At 40.8% G+C, this 20,602-nt stretch overlaps 1 protein-coding gene and 1 pseudogene across 3 annotated transcripts in view; one reads left to right on the plus strand and one right to left on the minus strand.

The window, feature by feature from the left end:
* Nucleotides 1–20,602, minus strand: part of TMEM19 (transmembrane protein 19) — a 36,704-nt gene that overhangs the window by 13,215 nt on the left and 2,887 nt on the right. For 2 of the 3 annotated variants that reach the window (XM_077468520.1, XM_077468522.1), the window contains exons 2-4: nucleotides 17,998–18,098; nucleotides 15,484–15,634; nucleotides 6,594–6,707 (exon numbers count right to left, since the gene is read on the minus strand). In XM_077468520.1, the coding sequence (XP_077324646.1) occupies nucleotides 6,594–6,707; nucleotides 15,484–15,613 (244 nt within the window). In that variant the 5' untranslated portion in view covers nucleotides 15,614–15,634; nucleotides 17,998–18,098. The remainder of the gene's footprint in view (nucleotides 1–6,593; nucleotides 6,708–15,483; nucleotides 15,635–17,997; nucleotides 18,099–20,602) is intronic. The other variant, XM_077468521.1, reaches the window with a different exon arrangement.
* On the plus strand, nucleotides 1,561–1,679 carry LOC143965445 (5S ribosomal RNA; annotated as a pseudogene).

Genomic DNA, 20,602 nt, shown 5'->3' on the forward strand with positions numbered 1-20,602 from the left:
TCACCAAAAGTGGGGTATACCAGCAATTAGCGCTGCTATATCCTCTGGGAATAAGAGTTTGACTTGTCCGGCAGACAATGCTCAAATGCTTAGGGATCCAATGGATAAAAAGTTGGAATTACAATTATTGAAAAAAAAAAAAAAAAACCACTTTCTCTGGCAGATTGAGTGTCTCAGTCTGCACTGATAGTAATTGGTTAATTGCAGGCTCAGGATCTGCCAAGCTACTAGCAGCTTTATGTTTGCAATAGTTTCTATGAGAGATTCTATCCTTCAGGCCTTGCGCCCTTCGCTAAGCACCATGCAAGAAGCACCTGGCTAGTCTTCCTTTTGCGGTAGCTATTTGGGGATGATTTGGGTAATATAATACATCCAAAGAAATTCTAGTGGAAAAAGGTACCCCTTTGCCACTTAAGAAAAGGAGTAAATGTATTTTCATTTTAAAAACTCCAGGCAGTCATGATGGCCTCCGCTGTCAAGTTCAAAAGGTAATCTTCAGGGTCAACCCCAGGGACAAAAGAGGTCTTGGAGGAGGAAACCTACAAAGTATTGAAGCCTCCCCCACTCGATCGAATAGGGGGAATTCTTCTGCAGTTCTCAAGGATCTGGGGAAGAGTGTTGAGACAGATGGGGGACTTCCTCAATAGCTCCAAGGTACAAACTGGAGTTCTGAGAGTTCCCCATCTGCTCGTTTTCTCAGATCAAACATACCTAAGGATGCAGAGAAAAAGAGGTCTTTCTCTCAAGCATTGGACCATCTCTTGGCAAAAAATGTTCATGGTGGTCCCCATGTAAGAGCAGAGGTTGGGGTTTGGTTCAAAACTTTTTTTTCCCCAAAACCGAATGGACATTCCGGATCTCAAAAATCTAAATACAATTCCTGAATATAACCACTCTTTTTTTGCATGGAGTCAATCCAATCAGTTATCTCCATCCTACAAGGAGGAGAACTTCTGGTGTCAATCGATATCAAAGATGCATAGCTCCATGTGCCTATTTCCTTGCTCACTAGTAATATCTACTTTTCAAGGTTGAAAATCTTAATTTTCAGTGTGTTGCTCTGCTTTTCGGTCTAGCTACTGCACCTTGAGTGTTTACAAAGGTTCTGGCTCCTCTTCTAGCCAGATTATGGCCCAAGATATAATGAATATGGTTTACCTAGACGATCTGTTCTTGATTCACCAGTCGGTAGCCAGCTTAGACCAAAGTATGGTCACCACATTTAACTACCTAGAATATCTAGGTCGGATGCTCAACCTAGAAGGAATCTTCTTTAAAACCTTGAAGAATGCTAAAATACTTGGGTCTGATCATAGCTACACCCAGAAAAGGGTATTCTTGCCCCATGCAAAGATCAGCGCCATAAAAGGAACCGATTCAGGTGGTCAAGGCAAGATGAATTCTTCTACTCAGCTTTGCATGAGGTTGTTGGGAAAGATGGTAGCTTAATTCAAGGCCATTCCTTTTGCTCAGTTTCATTCGAGACTGCTGCAAAACAGTATCCTATCAGCTAGGAACAAAGGGTTCAAGCTCTAGATTCCCAATGTGTCCGACTCCAAAGCCTACGGCCACATCCTCCTGAAAGCACCCGATCTAGTCAAATCTTGGAGGCTAAGCAGGGTCAGGCCTGGTTAGTGCCTGGATGGGAGACTGCCTGGAAATACCAGGTGCTGTAGGCTGGGTGCACCGGAGCCTCAGTTTATGGTTAATAACCAAAAATCTGCAATCCTTCAGTTACCTGGGAAGTGGTAACAACATATGGCAACCTTTTTTGGGTTGGGCAGTAGTCCTGGAAGAGGCAACTGTCCAAGAGAAGTTCCCAGATCAAAAATGGCCTTGCCTATTAACATTCTAAAAATTCAGGCAGAGCACTTGGTCCTGAGGCCTGAATGTTCAGTTTACAGAATTGTCCTGCCAGGATTCAATCTGACAATGCCACAGCAATGGCCTATATTAATCACCAAGGGGGCACAAGAAGTTCTGTGGCCCAGAGAATAGTGAATCATATGCCATCTTGGGCAGTCTTCATTCTAGAAATAGAAAATTGGCAGGTGGCTTACTTGAGTCGCCAGCAGTTGTTCCTTCACCCCGATATCTTCATGTCAATATGTCAAAGATGGGGGGTGCCAGGCAAAGATCTGTTTGCTTCCAGGTTTAACAAAGAAATAGACAAGATTTCAAGAACACAGGATCCACTAGCATGCGGAACAGATGTCTTGCTATTCCAGTGGAATTGGTTCTCATTGATTTATGCATTCCCTCCTATTCTGCCTGCGTTCACAACTTCTTTGCAGGATCAAGCAGGAAGGGAAGTCGGTGACTCTTGTGGCTCCCAGAGTGGCCCAGGAAATCTTGGTATGCAGAGATCATAAAGATGGCGGTAGGGGACCTATGGACCCTATTGCCACAGCCAGATCATCTCTCGCAAGGTCCCTGATTCCATCCTACTTTACAAACACAAAATTTAACGGTTTGGCTATTAAGACCCACATTCCGGAGAAGCGTGGGCTGTCAAATTCAGTGGAGTCTATTCTGGTTAATGCAAGAAACTCGGCCTCCAGAGTCATATTAGAGAGTCTAGAAGGCATATGTCTCCTGATGTGAATCCAAGGGTTGGCACCACAGAAAATATATCATATCATAGGTAGAATAAAGCTGGTCTTGAGTACTATCAAGGACCAGGTCTTAGTATTTTTTCAGCAGCCACTTGCTTCACTCTTTGGTTCGTAGCTCTATTCAGGGGGTAACGTTGCTTAAAACCTCCAGTTAAGTCACCCCTGAACCCTTGGGACTTGAATTTAGTCCTGTCGGCATTACAGAAACAGCCTTTTGAGCCGACACAACATATTCCCTTCATCCTTTTTGACCAGGAAACTAGTTTTGCTGGTAGCCATATCTTCTGCAAGAATGGTATCAGAGTTGACTGCTCTTTCTTGTAAAGAGACATATTTAATTATTCACAAGGATAAGGTTGTATTGTGTCCTCAACCTAATTTTCTACCTAGGGTAGTCTCAGATTTTCATTTAAACCAGGATATTGTTCTACCTTAATTACATTTTTTTCCCAGAACCCCATTCTGCAGAAGAAAATCCACTACACTCTTGATGTGGTGAGAGCAGTCAAAATTTAAGAACGACAGATTCTTAAAACTGATATTTTGTTTGCGTTGCCTTAAGGTCCTAAAAGAGGACAGGCAGCATCTATTTATAAAGGGATTCGAAAATGAATTGTTCAAGCTCATGGTTTAAGGAGGAAAGTTCAATCTTTTCATATTAAAGCACACCTCACTAGAGCTGTTAGTGCTTCGTGGGGGTGCATCACCAATCTTCCATGGTTCAAATCTGCAAGGCCTCAACTTGGTCTTCAGCCCATACATTAACCAGATTTTATCAGGTGAATGTAAAAAGGCATGAGGATATCGCCTTTGGGTGTAGTGTGCTGCAGGCAGCAGTATAACTCCTCTAGTCTCATGTTGCCCTAATTCTGTTGCTTCTCCCTCCGATCAGCTGGCATTGCTATGGGACATCCCACATAGTAACCACTATGGCTTTGTGTCCTGTGCTGTACGATAAGAAAATAGGATTTTTATAACAGCTTACTTGTCAAATCCTTTTCTTTGAAGTACTTCACGGGACACAGACATCCCGCCCCTCTTTCTAGTAAACAAGTGTATTGCTTTGCTATAAAAAATAATAATGAGGTACTCCCAGTAGTGGGAGGGATTATATAGCAAGTGGACTTCCTGTCTTAGGGTGTGCCAGTGTCCATCCCCTCAAGGTGGCCTATATCCCACATAGTAACTACTATGGCTCTGTGTCCTGTGATGTACTTAAAAATAAAAATGATTTTACAGGTAAGCTGTTATAAAAATGCTATTATACCAATATGATGAATGATAGACAGACATTCTCTTATACTTTCTTCGCTGGTCTGCTCTTCCTAAGTAATCTCAGAAGGTATAATCCTTAGTAAGACTTTTTTTCACTTGAGTTTTATTATATTTTGTAGAAATTACAAGAAAAAGTAAACTGTTTTGTATCCAAAAATCTGTGCAAGAATATGAACCTTGTTAAGATTTTTAAACAGCGTGCACATTTACTGACCATGAAAGATTCTCAGATGTATACACTGAGAAACCTGAACACCGAGACCCTCCCTACAGTTGCCTTTGATTGGTTCTTTAGTTTTTCCTGTGTTTTTTGCTTTACACCACTCTACAATTTTGCTACCCTGCACTGTAAAAAACCTAATCTCCTCATTTCTTACAGCCAATACAGTTTATGTACCATATAAAATAGGTTTAAATGCTGCTTACATATTTATAATAAAGTTGGTAATGAAAACTAAACATTTCAGTAGCACGTTGAAGGGGAGGTAGGAACCAGGGAAGGCAAATGATAAGGTTTAAAAGGATAACAAGAGTGTGTGTGTGTATATATGTATGTGTGTATATGTGTATATGTATGATAGAGATATATATCTATACATCTTTTTTTCAGGTCTGGTATGGATTCCAAGGGGAACCCCCTACACCGAAAAAACGGCGTGGGGGTCCCCCCCAGATCCACACCAGGCCCTTATCCGGGCACGCTACCCGGCCGCCCAGGAAAGGGGGTGGGGACGAGCGGGCGCCCCCCCCCCCTCCTGAGCCGTTGGTTCTCGGGGTCTGCGGGCGGGGGGCTTATCGGAATCCTGGAGCCCCCTTTAATAAGGGTGCCCCCCGGATACCAGCCCCCCACCCTATGTGAATGAGTATGGGGTACAATGTACCCCTACCCATTCACCTGTAAAATAAAGTACAAAAAAAAACACAACACACAAGATAAAATAGTTTATTGCACAGCTCCGGGGGTCTTCCGTCTTCGGGGGTCTTCTTGCCGGACTCCTCCGCTATCTACTTCTAGCTCTTTTACTAGCGGTGGAGCCCAGCTTTCTTCCTCGCCGCCGCCCTCTTCTTCCAACTTCGGGGGTCTTGTCCCCCTCTTCGGTTCTTCTGCCGGGCCACCGCGCCTTCTTATAGCTCTTTTACAGCCGGTCTTCTGTCGTCGTCGCTGTCACCGCCGCCTTCCGTTCTTCTCCTCCTTCTTCTCCTGGAGATGTTGACTCGAAGCTCTCTCCGGCCGCAATGCCAGGGACGCGCTGCGCGACGACTTATATAAGGACAAGGGGTGGGGTCATCGGTTGATGTCACATGGCGACAGTCCCAGCATCCTCCGGGACTGTGATATCGTAAGGGGGCGGGGGGTCACCATGTGACATCAACCCATGTGACATCAACCGATGATCCCGCCCCTTTTCCCTATATAAGTCTCCGCGCAGAGCGCACCCCTGGCATTGCGGCCGGAGAGAACGTTGAGTCAACATCTCCAGGAGAAGAAGAAGAACAGAAGGCGGTGGCGTCAGAAGACCGGGCCACCGCCTGTAAAAGAGCTATAAGAAGGCGCGGTGGCCTGGCAGAAGAACCGAAGAGGGGGACAAGACCCCCGAAGTCGGAAGAAGAGGGCGGCGGCGAGGAAGAAAGCTGGGCTCCTCCACTAGTAAAAGAGCTAGAAGAAGATAGCGGAGGAGTCCGGCGAGAAGACCCCCGGAGCTGTGCAATAAACTATTTTATCTTGTGTGTTGTGGTTTTTTTTGTACTTTATTTTACATGTGAATGGGTAGGGGTACATTGTACCCCATACTCATTCACATAGGGTGGGGGGCCGGTCGTGTGTTCAAGTCGTCTCCAAGTTGCCTCACAAAGTCGTCCTGAAGTCGTGTCGCCCCTGTGTGAACCGAGCCTGAAGAAATGACACTTTGCTACAATGTAAAGTAGTGAGTGTACAGCTTGTATAACAGTGTAAATTTTCTGCCCCCTCAAAATAACTCAACACACAGCCATTAATGTCTAAACTGCTGGCAACAAAAGTGAGTACACTCCTAAGTTAAAATGTCCAAATTGGGCCCAATTAGCCATTTTCCCTCCCCGATGTCATGTGACTTGTTAGTGTTACAAGGTCTCAGGTGTGAATGGGTAGCAGGTGTATTAAAATTTGGTGTTATGAGAGAATGAAAGCGATACCACCAAATTTTAACACACCTGCTCCCCATTCACACCTGAGACCTTGTAACACGAACAAGTCACATAACACCGGGTAATAAAATGGCTAATCACTTAGGGGTGTACTCACTTTTGTTGCCAGAGGTTTAGACATTAATGGCTGTGTGTTGAGTTATTTTGAGGTGACAGCAAATGTTGGTGTTTTATCATTCCCTTGGGTGTTATAAGTTGCACTGAGTAAATACAGCTGGATACAAGATAAACTGTGTCTGTCTTCATTTCAGGCTGCAAAGCAACAAAATGTGATTATTGTAAGGGGGGGGGGGGGATTCTTTTCTATATCCACTGTACAATTTTAAAATAATATATATATTATATACACACACAAACATTTACAGCTCTGCATTTTAGGATTTTATTCTTTGATTAGGTAAAACAAAATAATACCAGACTTATTAACATATAGCTTTTTATAATTTCTTCTATATTCTGGTACAATAACTGCAAACAAAATTCTTGCAAAATCCAGAGACTTAAATGTCCATAACATACCTCCGAGAGCTCCACTACTATCTAAGCTCTTCTTTTTCAAGCCACGTGACACAATAATAATTGGAGCAATCACAGAAACCAGCCAACGCCATGGCGATATTGGACGCAGTGTACCTGGTAAAACAAAACAAAAGAACAGGGGGGGGAATGGAATTACTTGGTGAAAAACACTACCTTTATACTTCCACTAGGAAATACGTATGGGATCATTTTAATGACTCAATTGTGATTATATATATATATATATATATATATATATATATATATATATATATATATATATATATATATTTTTTTTTTCTGCTGTGATTTGATCTCCCTGTTAGAGGGTGGCTACATTTGTTCTCCATGGTCCTGCTGTAAGTAAAAGTGTAGCCACTCTGTATTTGTCACTCTTGCGAAGGACTAGACTAGGGACTACTGAATATGAATTGTGTATAGGGCAGTGCACATGACTACAACTAACCAGCACTGCTTGTTTCAAACAAATGGAAATGAGGGAGAAAATTTGAGGTTTAAGAGCTCAAGAAGGACTTTACATGAATGAAGAAAAGAAACAGTAAGAAACTATTTAATGAAAAACAGGATTTTACTGATATTAGGTAGTGGATGTGCAAATAAGATTATTATTCAGTGTCACTTTTAATTGCTGCATGTGCCAATCAACGGCTAAGCAATGAAATACAAACAAATAACGTGTGTAAACTACACATCATCATATAACAATGATTAATGAATCATGGCAGAAGAGGACAGAGTAGGGTAGGGAAGAGTCAGGTTTTTATTGCTGCATCACCAGGTACATTGCTATGACCCGAACTTTCTGTTTACTTTCGCAAAACTGGACTTTCCATACAACCCGATATGGAATATACTAGGGAGCTAAGTAAACTAGATTTGCAAAGAACTAAAAATCATCATAAATAAAATAATATGTAATAATACATATATAAAAATGATAATTAACCCCTAACCTTAATAATATTAAATTAGAAATATTAATAGTAAATTTTGTTAGGGTGTTTAGTTTTTTTTTAAGGGTTAGGGGTTAATTATTTAAATACTATTACTTAGTATTTATTGAATTTATGATTATTTTTATTAGTGTATCTTACATTTATTTATTCATTAACTATTATTATTAGTAGTAACAGTGTAACCCTAACAAAAATAAAAGTAAATAACCCTATGTTAGGAAGCTAGTTCAGCTAATACGAATTCTCATACAGCTAATGTAAAATTCTTCTGCAGCTACTAATCAATCCCTAATGCTCATTTCCTAAAACGAATTCTCATGCAGCTAATGCAAATATTTCTGCAGTGAACATAAAGTCTTCTGCAGCTACTGCTCATGAGAATTCGTTTTAGGGAATGAGCAGTAGCTGCAGAAGAATTTGCATTAGCGGTGTGAGAATTAGTATTAGCTGAACTAGCTTCCTAACATGGGGTTATTTATTTTTGTTAGGATTAAGATTTTTTTGTTTTTGTTTTTTTAACTTGAAATTTTTATTAGCTTTATGAAGAGCAATCCAGTGTGAGTGTGAACATTCTTAGTTACAGTAAGTACGTTATGGTTAACATTTAACAACTGTAAATTTATAAGTAAAATAGTAACCCATTGTATGGCACAAGATCTTTCAGCTAAATAAGTTTGTACAGTGTCCTTTGATCCATCGACCCCAATGGGTGCTAACCATAAATGGATCCAATTCCACTCTTTATAAAAAGGTGACAGATACAAAAAGAATAAAATTAGTAGTATACAACCTGGTAATACATCACAACCTTTTAAAAAGGTCTTAGTTAGAGGCTCTGATTTTTAAGCCATCGTTGCCAGTTTCTCATAAAATTATTAACGGAGTTTTTCCAAGCTAGAAGAATCTCATATTGGGCTTGAGTGGTTTATTCTAGCGACCACCCTTGACAAGTTAGGAATGCCTGTAGATTTCCACATGCTTGTGATGGTTAGCCCTGCCACTACCAGAGTATGCGTTACTATCGCCCTAAAACATAGTGGGTATCTATCCAGATTTATTCCTAGTAAGGCCATTTCTGGTGTCAAATCTATTAACCTGCCTGTGAGGTCTGCTAGAAAAGAGGAGATGGCGTTCCAGAAACTTGGTACATTTTTGCAGGCCCAGAATGTACGGTATAGGTTACCTGAAGACTCATTGCACCTCCAACATAATAGCGATATGGAGGGGAATAATTTTGCTAATCATTTTTTTTTTGAGAATTGTCCCAATGTTCAATGCAAGCAGATGTTTTAGTTGTTATAGCTTTTCTCCATTGTTCCCAAGAGAATGTTTTTGAGAGGTCTTTCTCCCATTTCAACATGTTGGGATTTTTAACATTTGTAGAGATGGATGAAACGAGGTTATAAAATAAAGATATTCCCTTTTTTTGTTTAGATGTGTTAAAGAGGAGCTGCACCTAAAAAAAAAATATTAAAAGCCAGCAACTACTAATATTGCAGCTGCTGACTTTTAATAATATCACACTTACCTGTCCCAGGTTCCAGCGATGTCGGCGGCAGATGACGAGCTATCGCTCGTCTCGCTGCAGCCACCGCCGCCATCCTCTGTCAGGGAATCGGGAAGTGAAGCATGAGGGCTTCACTGCCCGGTTCCCTACTGCGCATGCGCAAGTTGCGCTGCGCTTCTCTTATGGTCCCCCGCTGTGTCTCTGGGAACTGTGTGTTTCCCAGAACACAACGGGGGGGGGGGGGGGGGCGGAGCAATGCGGGGGTCTGCGGCGGTCTGGCCGGAAGTGGGTGCAGTTACCTGGATTATCCAGGTAACTGCACCCCCCTCCCCCCCGAAAGGTGCCGATTGTGGCACCGGAGGGGGGGAGGGATAATACTAGCGGAACTTCCCCTTTAGGGTGAAGAACCGCTTTAAGTATTCCCAGATTATCGTGGGAATGGTTATTTATTATAGTTTTAATTTTTTTGTTTGTTCTTTTTATTTTCAACTATGTTTTTGAGATGATCTGGTAGATATTGGTAGGTTTGAAATACTGTCTTTATCCAATCACTTGTTGATATTTTTATTCCACTTTTCTTGTTGGAGTTGGTACTTTAGTACAAGGAATTTCTTTATTAGATTTGGAAAGAATATGTGTCCATGCAATTAAGGTTGCTTTTATAGATAGGAGGTTGGGTATGAGTATTTTTTTGTGTATTATATGCTTGGCCATAGACAGCTTATAAATCATGTCCTTTTGTGAATTATTTTTCTATATGCACCCATAATTTGTTATTGGTCTAATAAGGAAGCATAATACATTTTTAATATTTGGTAGTCCCATTCCACCCAATTCTGTATTAGTACCGGTTCACACTAGCGCGATGCGAGAACCCTGCGAATCATCCCGCATCGCTCCCGACACGCACGGCAGTTCTCACTGCCATATGCAAACTGCTAGGGAGTGTCATTATATGTTAACGACACCCTCATATCAGCTCGCGTATCGCACTGCGAACTGACAGTTCGGACACGAATCGGATCGCATATGTGTGAACACACATGCGATCCGATTCTGGTCCGAACAGAAAAAAGGGTCCTGTGTGTGCTTGGACCGAATGTGGTGCGATATCAGCCATGCTATCTGTATGGCTGACATCGCACCCACACAGACATCGCATGTAATGTGAACAGCAGTGCGCTGCGAATTACATGCGATGTCTGGCATCGCACTAGTGTGAACCGGCACTTAGTATATCAAATGCTACCCTTGTTTTGTTTCTCATGCCATATGAATTTCTTCATTTTTGTATTAATTTGTGTAAAAAAATTTGCTGGTATCAAAATTGGGAGAGAACGAAAATATAATAATATCTTGGTTAAGGTTTTCATTTTATTCTATCTTCCCAACCCACGATAGGTGTATTTTAATGTATTGTAGATCTATACTACATTGGTGATGGATGGTTCATTCCAGTTGTAGTCATACTTCTTGCTTAGTATATCAATTTGGTTTTTGGGGATGTTCATGGGTAATACATAACATTTATTTTGGTTAACTTTGTAGTAGGAAACCTCCCCATAATGTTCTAGGAATTTTCAAACTTTGGGTATGGAGGATTTGGGGTTAGTTACAATTTATATCATCCGCAAAAAGTCCAATTTTATGTTCATATTTTCCAATAGTGATTCTAGTAATCCCAGGGTTATTTCTTATACTTTCTACTAATGGCTCTATTATTAGTGAGAAGATTATAGGGGACAATGGACATCCCTGCCTGGTTCCATTCGTCGGTTTAAAGTTTTTGGAGAGTTTTGCAGAGGAGTATAAAGTATAAGGACATAATATCGGAATGAATAAATCCCTTGATACTAAATTTTTCTACCGTTTGAGATATGAATTGCCAATGCACCCTATCAAATTTTCTGCGTCAAGTGCTAGGAAGATAACTAGAGTATGACCGTTTTCTATATAGTTTAATAAAATTTACCATTCTTCAAATTCCGTCTTAGGCTTGTCTTTCTTTTACGAATCCCACTTGATCTGCCCCAATAAAGGTAGGTGGTTATATTTAGTAAACTATTCGCTATCATTTTCATGTAAATTTTAATATCCAAATTTAGTAATGATATTGGCCTATAGTTGCTTGGGCAGTTGGGTCTTTGTTTGGTTTTGTGTAATTATTAGTGCTTCTAGCATTTCTTTCGGGTATTGATTATTATTGGCTACTTGATTAAACATTTTAGTTAAACGTGGTGATAACATTTCTGTAAAAGCTTGAGAATATTCACCCAATAACCCATCTTTACCTGGGGTTTTATTTTTAGGTAGGAATTTAATAACCCTTGTGGTTTCAATTATTGTAATAGGATTATTTAACTATGTTAAGTCGGTGGGGTCTATTTCTAGAAGATATATTTTGCTTAAAAATTCTGATGTATTTTTTGTAGGTTGGGGGATACTTTTATCTTCTTTAAGGTTGTATAGGGATTCGTAATAATCTGCAAATGTGTTAGCTATTTTTTGAGGGTCGTAATGTAACTGAGATACAGTGTTTTAAACCATTTATTTTATTTTGATTTTGCCGTTGTTTTAGTAGATTTGCTAATAGTTTACCAGCTTTGCTTTGAGTAGTAATTCACCTTCAATTTTTTCAAGTATTTATTGTGGTCTTCTATTAACAGATCTCTCAGATCCTTAGATTATTCAGTTGTAGGATCTTTGGGATTCTTTTTATGTTTTTCATTTACTGACGAGATCTCTTGTAGAGTTTTATTTCAATTAAATTTCCTCTTTTTTTCCTTTTGCTGCTATTTTTAGTAATATGCCTCTGATATAGGCTTTGGGCGAACACCATAAAAGGTGGTATTTTCCACCGAACCATCATTGAAATTAACATTTTTCTTTTATCACAAATGGCTTTTTTTTTTCTTTTTTAGATAAAATATAGGTATTGTTCCTCCATAATTTGTTATTAGTATAGGTTTGGCCTGTTTTGATTTCCAATGTTATTGGAGCGTGATCAGACCAGGAAATGTTATGGATCTGAGCTTTAATTACATTTGGGAGCAAGTTTTGTCTGTGATAAAAAATAGTCAATCCTGGAATAGGATTTGTGAACCTGGGAGTAAAAGGTGTAATCCCTTTCAGTGGAGTGTAAACACTTCTAGGGATGATACATATCTTCCATAGAGAAAATTTTATTGAGTCCACATTTATTAGGTTTGCCTTGTTTGGTGGTGTCGATATTGTGGTCTAGAGGTGCTTTAAAGTCCCCACATATTAGGCGGCCTTTCTGCATTTTACGAGCTTTGTGTCAAGTTTTTGGGATAAAATGTTGTGGGTATATATATATATATATATATATATATATATATATATATAGTGACACTAGTGTAGTTTTCAGTCTCAATATTTGCAAACAAATTGATAAATCTTCCCTGATTATCAGTCTTGACTTCTAATGGTTGAAAGGACACCGAGTCTTTTATTATTGTTATTAATCCTTTTTCCGAGAGTTGTTGGATACATATATATGAGGAGAGTTATGAGAAAATTTCAGAGCTTTATCCTCTGCAAAATGTGATTCTTGTATGCATATAATATCGCTGTTCATTTTTAATATGTCTTTCCAAAGAGATTTCCATTTGAACGAAGGCTCCTTACATTCGGTGACATAAATTTAAGTGCCATGAAGATGGTAATTTTAGATGCTAAAGAAAATCACAATTGAATTTATCCTGATGGTTGGAATTTTGATTTCTGTCCCTGTTGTATCCCGTTTTGTCCAGTATGTGGTAGTCTTGTACCATTTATAAATCCAGAGAGGTTTAAGTTTCCAACTGTTCAACAAAAAAGTCAAGGTAACAATAAACTAGGTAATATAAAAAAAATAAAAAAAAAATAAAAAAAGGGCGATAAAGATATACTCCCGTGTACAGATTATATTTACTTGTTTTGGGATTAACATAGAAACAGTTCAACTGAAAAATAATAAGTCTCTGGCTTAGGGTTCCCTGAGCTGAGCTTTTCTAAGAGGCTATTTTGCCTTCTGATTGGACAGATCTTTACATTTCAGGATGTGTTATTTAGAGGCAGATTCATAGAAAGGTAATGAAGAAAGTGTGTCATTTATGGCTAGTTTGCCATTGTTGTGGGATTTTTCCCGGCGTGGCTTTTTCCGTTACGTGATCATCGTTTGGAGGTAAAAAGCCCCATTTTTTTCAGAAGTTTCAGGCCATCTTCCATATTCATGATGGCATATTCTTTTCCATCTCTTTTCAGCATTAGTTTTGTAGGGAGACCCAACTTATAGATGATTTTGTGTTTCCTAAGAATTTTAGTTATTGTATTGAGATTTTTGCGTGCTTGTATAGTTTTGTCTACGAAAGATCTGAGTACAATATTATTCCTGCATATGGGTCAGGTAGTGGTGCGTTATGTCTTGTAAAATACATTAGTAGCTCCTTCTCTTCAAAAAAAAAATATTTTTGCAATCACATCTCTGGGTAGCTTTTCTGGTATATGTTTGGGTTTAGGTAGTCTATGTGCTCGATCTATCATGAGCTCCTGATGTGGGATTTCAGGCAGTAGAGTAGATATCATCTCTTTTAGGAAGCGTTTCAAATCACAAGGTTTAACATTCTCCGGAATACCTAATTTACATTGTTCCTTCTTGAACAATCTTCCAAATCAATTACCTTCAATTTGAGCTTTTTAACCACTTGCTTACTGGGCACTTAAACCCCCCTCAGTCCCAGACCAATTTTCAGCTTTCAGCGCTGATGCACTTTGAGTGACAATTACGCGGTCATACAACACTGTACCCAAATGAAATTTTTATCATTTTTTTCCCACAAATAGAGCTTTCTTTTGGTGGTATTTAGTTACAGCTCGGAGTTTTATTTTTTGCTAAACAAACAAAAAAAGATGCAAAAAAAAAAAAAAAAAAAAAAAATCATGTTTTAATAGTTTGTTATAAAATTTTGCAAACGGGTCATTTTTCTCCTTCATTGAAGTGCGCTGATTAGGCGGCACTGATAGGCTGCATTGGTGGGCACTGATGGGCTGCATTGGTGGGCACTGATGGGCTGCATTGGTGGGCACTGATGGGCTGCATTGGTGGGCACTGATGGGCTGCACTGGTGGGCACTGATAGGCATAGTTAAGGCGGCACTAATAGGCACAGATAAGGCGGCACCGATGGGCACAGATAAGGCGGCACTGATGGGCAAAGATGGGCACAGATAAGATGGCACGGATGGGTGGCACGGATAAGTGGCACGGATGGGTGGCACGGATGGGCACTGATAGGTACCACAGATAGATGGGACTGATGGGCACTGATAGGAGGCACTGATAGGTGGCTCTGATAGGTGGCACTGCTGGGCACTGATGGGCGGCACTGCTGGGCACTGATGGGCGGCACTGCTGGGCACTGATGGGCGGCACTGGGGTGCAGCACCTTTGAGGCAGATTGGGTGGCACTGTGGGTGGCACTGTGGGGTGGCACTGTGGGTGGCACTGTGGGTGGCACTGTGGGCACTATGGGCACTGACAGGGGGCACTGACGGGGGGCACTTACTTTTTCTTTTATTTTACTTCAGGATGGCACTGCGGGAGGCAGGTGGGCACAGGCAGGTGGCAGGTGGTCCCATGTATTGATGGCCGTGATCGGGACTGATGTCCCGATCACGGCCGCCGGTGATCGGCTTTTTTTTTCTCTCCTCGCGCTGTCAGCGCGAGGAGGAATAATAGCCGATTACCGGCTCCGTTCTATCACATGATCAGCTGTCATTGGCTGACAGCTGATCACGTGATAAGGGGTCGGGATCGACCCCTTACACGGATCGGTGATCAGGCGAGTCTCACGGACTCGCCGATCACAGAGCGCGCCGCGCGCGCCCCTCAGGGGGCGCGCAGGCCGCTCGTAACCAGGACGACGTCAATAGACGTAGTCCTGAAAATGTAGGTCCGCGCTAATGCCGTCATTTGGCAATAGCGCGGATCTGAAGTGGTTAATGAAGGAGCCCACAATGCATTGCTTTTATGGGTTAAAGGACAATATTTTAGATCACATGACCTAGAATTAAACACTGTGGGGTCTTTTTTTCCAGTTGCAGTAATTTTGATAGCCTTTCCAACCATATATAACTGATTTAAGTGTCCCTAAATATAGAATTTATCCTGCCGGTATATAGGAATGTGTGAGAACACATTCAGCGACAAGCCTCACAAACAGGAAGGAAATATAAATGCACAGGGAATCCTGCTGAGATTTTAACCCAGATGCTGTAAATAAGGATTAACCATGGAAACATATATAAAATATAAATGATCCCTACGAGAAGTGAAGGATGGAAACACTGTCAACTATCTACTATATATTTCCTTTAGCCACAAATTACCTGAACAGAATACTCACCATAATAACTACTTGCAGTTATAGATATTATCCAGAAAGACAAAGATATGCAAAGAATCATCGACAGAAGGACTATGTTCATCATCATGTTTACATATTCTTTGTAGACGTCGTCCTGGATATACAGCATAAGGGCAGATCAACAAATCACCTAAAATGTAATCACAAGACTCGTTACCTTACTGCATTACATACACTCACACCATTATTAATAGATGAACAGCATATGTGTGCATTAGTCAGCCTTTATATGTTCCATATTGCTTATCTTAGCCAGGCACCCCATACACAACAACCATATTCAACGTTTTTTTTTTTTTTTTTGTTTTTTTTACACGTCATTGAAAAAATAATAAATGCCTAGCCATATTACTCACCTAACAGGCCCCAGAAAAGAGTTGCGTTTGCAGAAGATCCAAACAGCACGAAAAATTGTCTACCAGATTTCTATTACATAAGCAGTACATGAACTCATGCATAGGAACTCTGCACTATATAGAAGAGATTTTGTGCTGTATCATTGAACTGGAAGTAATGAGCAAGTAATGCAGAGAACTGCATGAAACTCAAACATTATAAGAATCAAATGCTGGATTCACACCTATGCAGTTTTAGTGCTTTTTGCATTTTGCAGATTTGCACTACAGTCCATTTAACATTGTTTTCTATGGAACACGTTCTGCATTGCAAATCTCCAAAATGCAGAAAGCACTAAAGATGCATAGGTGTGAATCCAGCCTTAGAACTGTGTTTGAAAGACCTTATTATATGGATGTGTCTGGTCATTATTATTATTTTTTTTAACTCATCGTGTACTGTGTACTAAAGGTTTGCTTTAGGCTTCATGTACACTACTGCTCCTAACTTGGAGTTTTTTGCCTAAGCCCCCAAACACACCTCAATAAAATCCTATGTATCCATGCAGACAGACTTGTAGCCCCTGTTCACATTGGAGCGACTTGTCATGCGATTTGACAGGTCAAATCACATCCTATAGCGGGCAATGGCACTGTTCAAATTGGTGTGACGCAGGTTTAGCACTTTCAGTGTTTATTCAGTTCAGTGGCCAGAATAAATTCTAAGTATAGCCAATGAAATAAATAAATGCCCAAACACCAAACAAACGCTAAACTCACCTAAACTGGTTTGAGAAAAAAAAAAAAATACAGCTTGGCTGCGTTTTTAACACCGATTTTCCCATCTAGAAGATTGAAAAGTACCTGTGGTTCTTTGAGGGCAATATTTTGTTCCCCCATATTTTTCAGGTGCTCCCATTTAAAAGGCCATGGGGCCAAAAACATGAGATTCTGCTCCAGTACTACAAGTCGTGTTTGTGTGACTCTAAATTGCTACACTCAAATCTAAATTGGGGCTTAGTTCCTGGGGTATAGTTAGGGACAAGTGACTGTGCTCAAGCATGTCACATTAGACTTTAGATGTATTATTACAGTGCAGGTACCTGTAGCAGTGTGAATGATGGGCACGAAAGAAGAAAGTATGTGCTTGACTGACAACATTGTCATTTATGTACAAATAGGGGTTAATTTACTAAAACTGGTGAATGCAAAATCTGGTGCAGCTGTGCATGGTAGCCAATCAACTTCTAGCTTCAGGCTTTGACAAAAAAAAAACCTGGAAGCTAATTGGTCGCTATGCAGAGCTGCACCAGTTTTTAGTAAAGCTGGATATACACTATACAATGTTCTGTAGTTTTCCTTGACAGTTTACCCCATTTTTGGAAATGGAACCGTTCATATAAGTCGCAGCGACTTTGAAAAAGGTTACTGCACTATTTCTGTGGATTTCATTGGGACTTGCATTGATATCTGTTAAATGAAGTTGCACAGATATCAACAAACTTATCCAGAGCCTCTCCCATCCTTTGGAACTCCCTGCCCCGGTATGTCTGATCAGCCCCTAACCTGTCCACCTTTAGCAGATTTCTAAAAACTCATTTATTCAGGGAAGCCTGTCCCACACCCACCTAAGAACTGTACACGAGCCACCCCCATCAAATCATTCCCTGCATCTATTACCTTTTGTACCACCACCCTTTAGAATGTAAGCTCTATGAGCAGGGCCTTCCTCCTTGTGCTGTCCCCTTTCTACATTGTAAAGCGCTGTGGAAACTGTTGACGCTATATAAAATTGTGTATAATAATAATAATAATAATAATAATAATAATAATATAGCATTTTGGCGTGGAAACATTTTGTACGATAGAAAAAAAGTCAGTGCTCTTTCAGTGAAATTTAAACAGCCACGTGCAATGAGTGTAGATATATAGTATGTAAATAAAACAATTGTGAAAAAAATGCAGCACTGCATTTTTTCACATTCATTTTGTATGCCCTGCATTTAATCACAATTCCCAAATACCCCAAGTATAATTGAGAATTTATATTTTTGTATTTTCTATCATTCTGGCACTCCAGCCCTAGCTAGGCAGATTTCTAGGGATCAGTGCACATGTCTTATGGTAAACAGTGGTAAGATGTATAAATTTGACTTACCTCTGGGCCTCAGTTTTTCCTAACGTTCCAAACCGAGCACTTCTTCCTGTAGAGCAAGCACAGCTTAGTGGTGGCAGCAGACGTTAGGAGGAATAAGTGATCTGTGATGGGTGTTGAGAAAGCATGCAGCTTAAGTATGATTAATGCATTTGTCCACCCACCCCCAACACACTTCCTCTCCACATGACTATCCTGAGTTCCCCTTATAAATGATCCACAATAGTAAATGTAACTAGTCAATGCTGTCCCAAACAAGCTGCCTAATATATCACACTATCAGGAATTAATGTAATGATAGATGGCAGTTGAATGCAATGTAAACTATGAGTAGACTAAACAGGATTAAACAAATCAGTCATTATAGGATCATCAAGAGCAGCTCACACAGCATGAGTACAGATGAGGAGGAGGCAGATGCCATAGCAACCAACCAGACCACTGAGTCCCACCCACAGCAACCAATCACCAGAGACCGGCGAGTCCCACCCACAGCAACCAATCACCAGAGACCGGCGAGTCCCACCCACAGCAACCAATCACCAGAGACCGGCGAGTCCCACCCACAGCAACCAATCACCAGAGACCGGCGAGTCCCAACCACAGCAACCAATCACCAGAGACCGGCGAGTCCCACCCACAGCAACCAATCACCAGAGACCGGCGAGTCCCACCCACAGCAACCAATCACCAGAGACCGGCGAGTCCCACCCACAGCAACCAATCACCAGAGACCCGCGAGTCCCACCCACAGCAACCAATCACCAGAGACCGGCGAGTCCCAACCACAGCAACCAATCACCAGAGACCGGCGAGTCCCATCCACAGCAACCAGAGACCGGCGAGTCCCATCCACAGCAACCAGAGACCGGCGAGTCCCATCCACAGCAACCAGAGACCGGCGAGTCCCATCTACGTTCATTTTCAACCACAGTGATGGGAAAATTTGGAAATAATAGAAAACTGCTTGGTCAAAGGAATTTTCAGACAATGCATGTGGTTTTCATTCAGAAATTACATTCATTTTCAAAACAGAACATTAAAAACAAGTGAAAATGTCAAAGAAAATTCTTTCATTCAGCGAATGTACAAAGATTTTTCGTCTGAATATTCTCATCTGAAAATTGATCCGTGTGGCCAGCATAAGGCTCGGTACACACCTATGCAGTTTGCTTTTGATCTGTTTCTGCAGTGCTTTTTGATGTGCGTTTTTGATTTCTGCGCATGTGATTTTACTGCAATTTGCATTTTTGCATTTTAAAAATGATTATAAAACATTTGCTGCTAAAAACACATTACATGCTTTTCTGCAGCTTCTCAAGTATATTGAACCAAAGAAGCCCTGTTTTGCTTTTAAAAGTCCCTGACCCTTTCCAAATACGCAGCGGCTGATAAAAGTACAGATATGAATGTGTCCCATGGGAAACATTTAATGAACTGTAGTGCGTTTCTGCAAAAAGTACCAATAAACATATAGATTATATTTTATAGATTATAGTTATACCAGGTGTAAGACATTTAGTAACATAATGGGGTTAAAAAGACTAAAATTCATTTTGTTACTGTAGAACTGTGAAAGTAATATTTACAGTAGAGATTATTTTCTCTTTTTGTACTATAAAGAGTTAATTTTAGTTTTTTTTAATCCCCATTATGTTACTGGCCGATTAATCGATTATTAAAATAGTAATCGATTAATCGGTTAGTTGTTTCAGCACTAGTCCCATCCACAGCAACCAATCAGAGACCGGCGAGTCCCATACACAGCAACCAGACCGGCGAGTCCCATACACAGCAACCACCAATGCAATACTCCCAACACACACGTACCTGCACAAATGGCGGTATCTTAAATTGGGTGCTGAAATGACAAACGGCTGGAACTGACTGCAATCATGAGAAGGAAGTGTCACCAGCACAGCAGGATCTCCAAAATGTTAATCACATAGTATCAAAAAAATAAGAAGTGATGTTCCGGAGCCACACAGGACTCCTTCATCAGGCAAGTGACAAATTGTGATACAAACAGTCCACCATTTAAAGCGGAGGTCCACCCTTATTGCGCAGCGCGACATCGCGCATGCGCAGTAGGGAACCGGGAAATGAAGCCGAAAGGCTCCACTTCCTGATTCCCATACCCAAGATGGCGGTGGCAGCACCCGAGAGACGATCGAGAGATCGGCTTCTGGTGACGACATCGCGGGCGCGCTGGGCGGATAAGTGTCACTATTTTAAAAGTCAGCAGCTGCAGTATTTGTAGCTGCTGGCTTTTAAAAAAAAAAAAAAAAAAACGGCGGACTCCCGCTTTAAAGAACCATTCACCAATCAGTGCAAAGAGGAAATAACCCCCAGCCCGCCCCTGACATCCAATGACATTATATCCTGTCCATAAACCTGTGTGTTTGTTTCCTATTTACATAAAGCAGCCATTAGGATGTCATAACCACTTTGGCCAAGGTAGATCAGTGTACCAGTATTCTGTTCATACTCAAGATGAATCCTATTTGCACAGAAAACTAAACTGCAATTGCAGCCCCAAACGTGTCTGTTCCTTTCCTTAATTGTGTACTTCCACCTGGCCATTTACTACCGTTGCTAGGTGACCATT

The sequence above is a fragment of the Lithobates pipiens genome, unplaced genomic scaffold, assembly GCF_037356315.1.
Source record: "Lithobates pipiens isolate NorthernLeopardFrog02 unplaced genomic scaffold, aLitPip1_a1.2 Scaffold_8, whole genome shotgun sequence".
Classification (NCBI taxonomy): domain Eukaryota; kingdom Metazoa; phylum Chordata; class Amphibia; order Anura; family Ranidae; genus Lithobates; species Lithobates pipiens.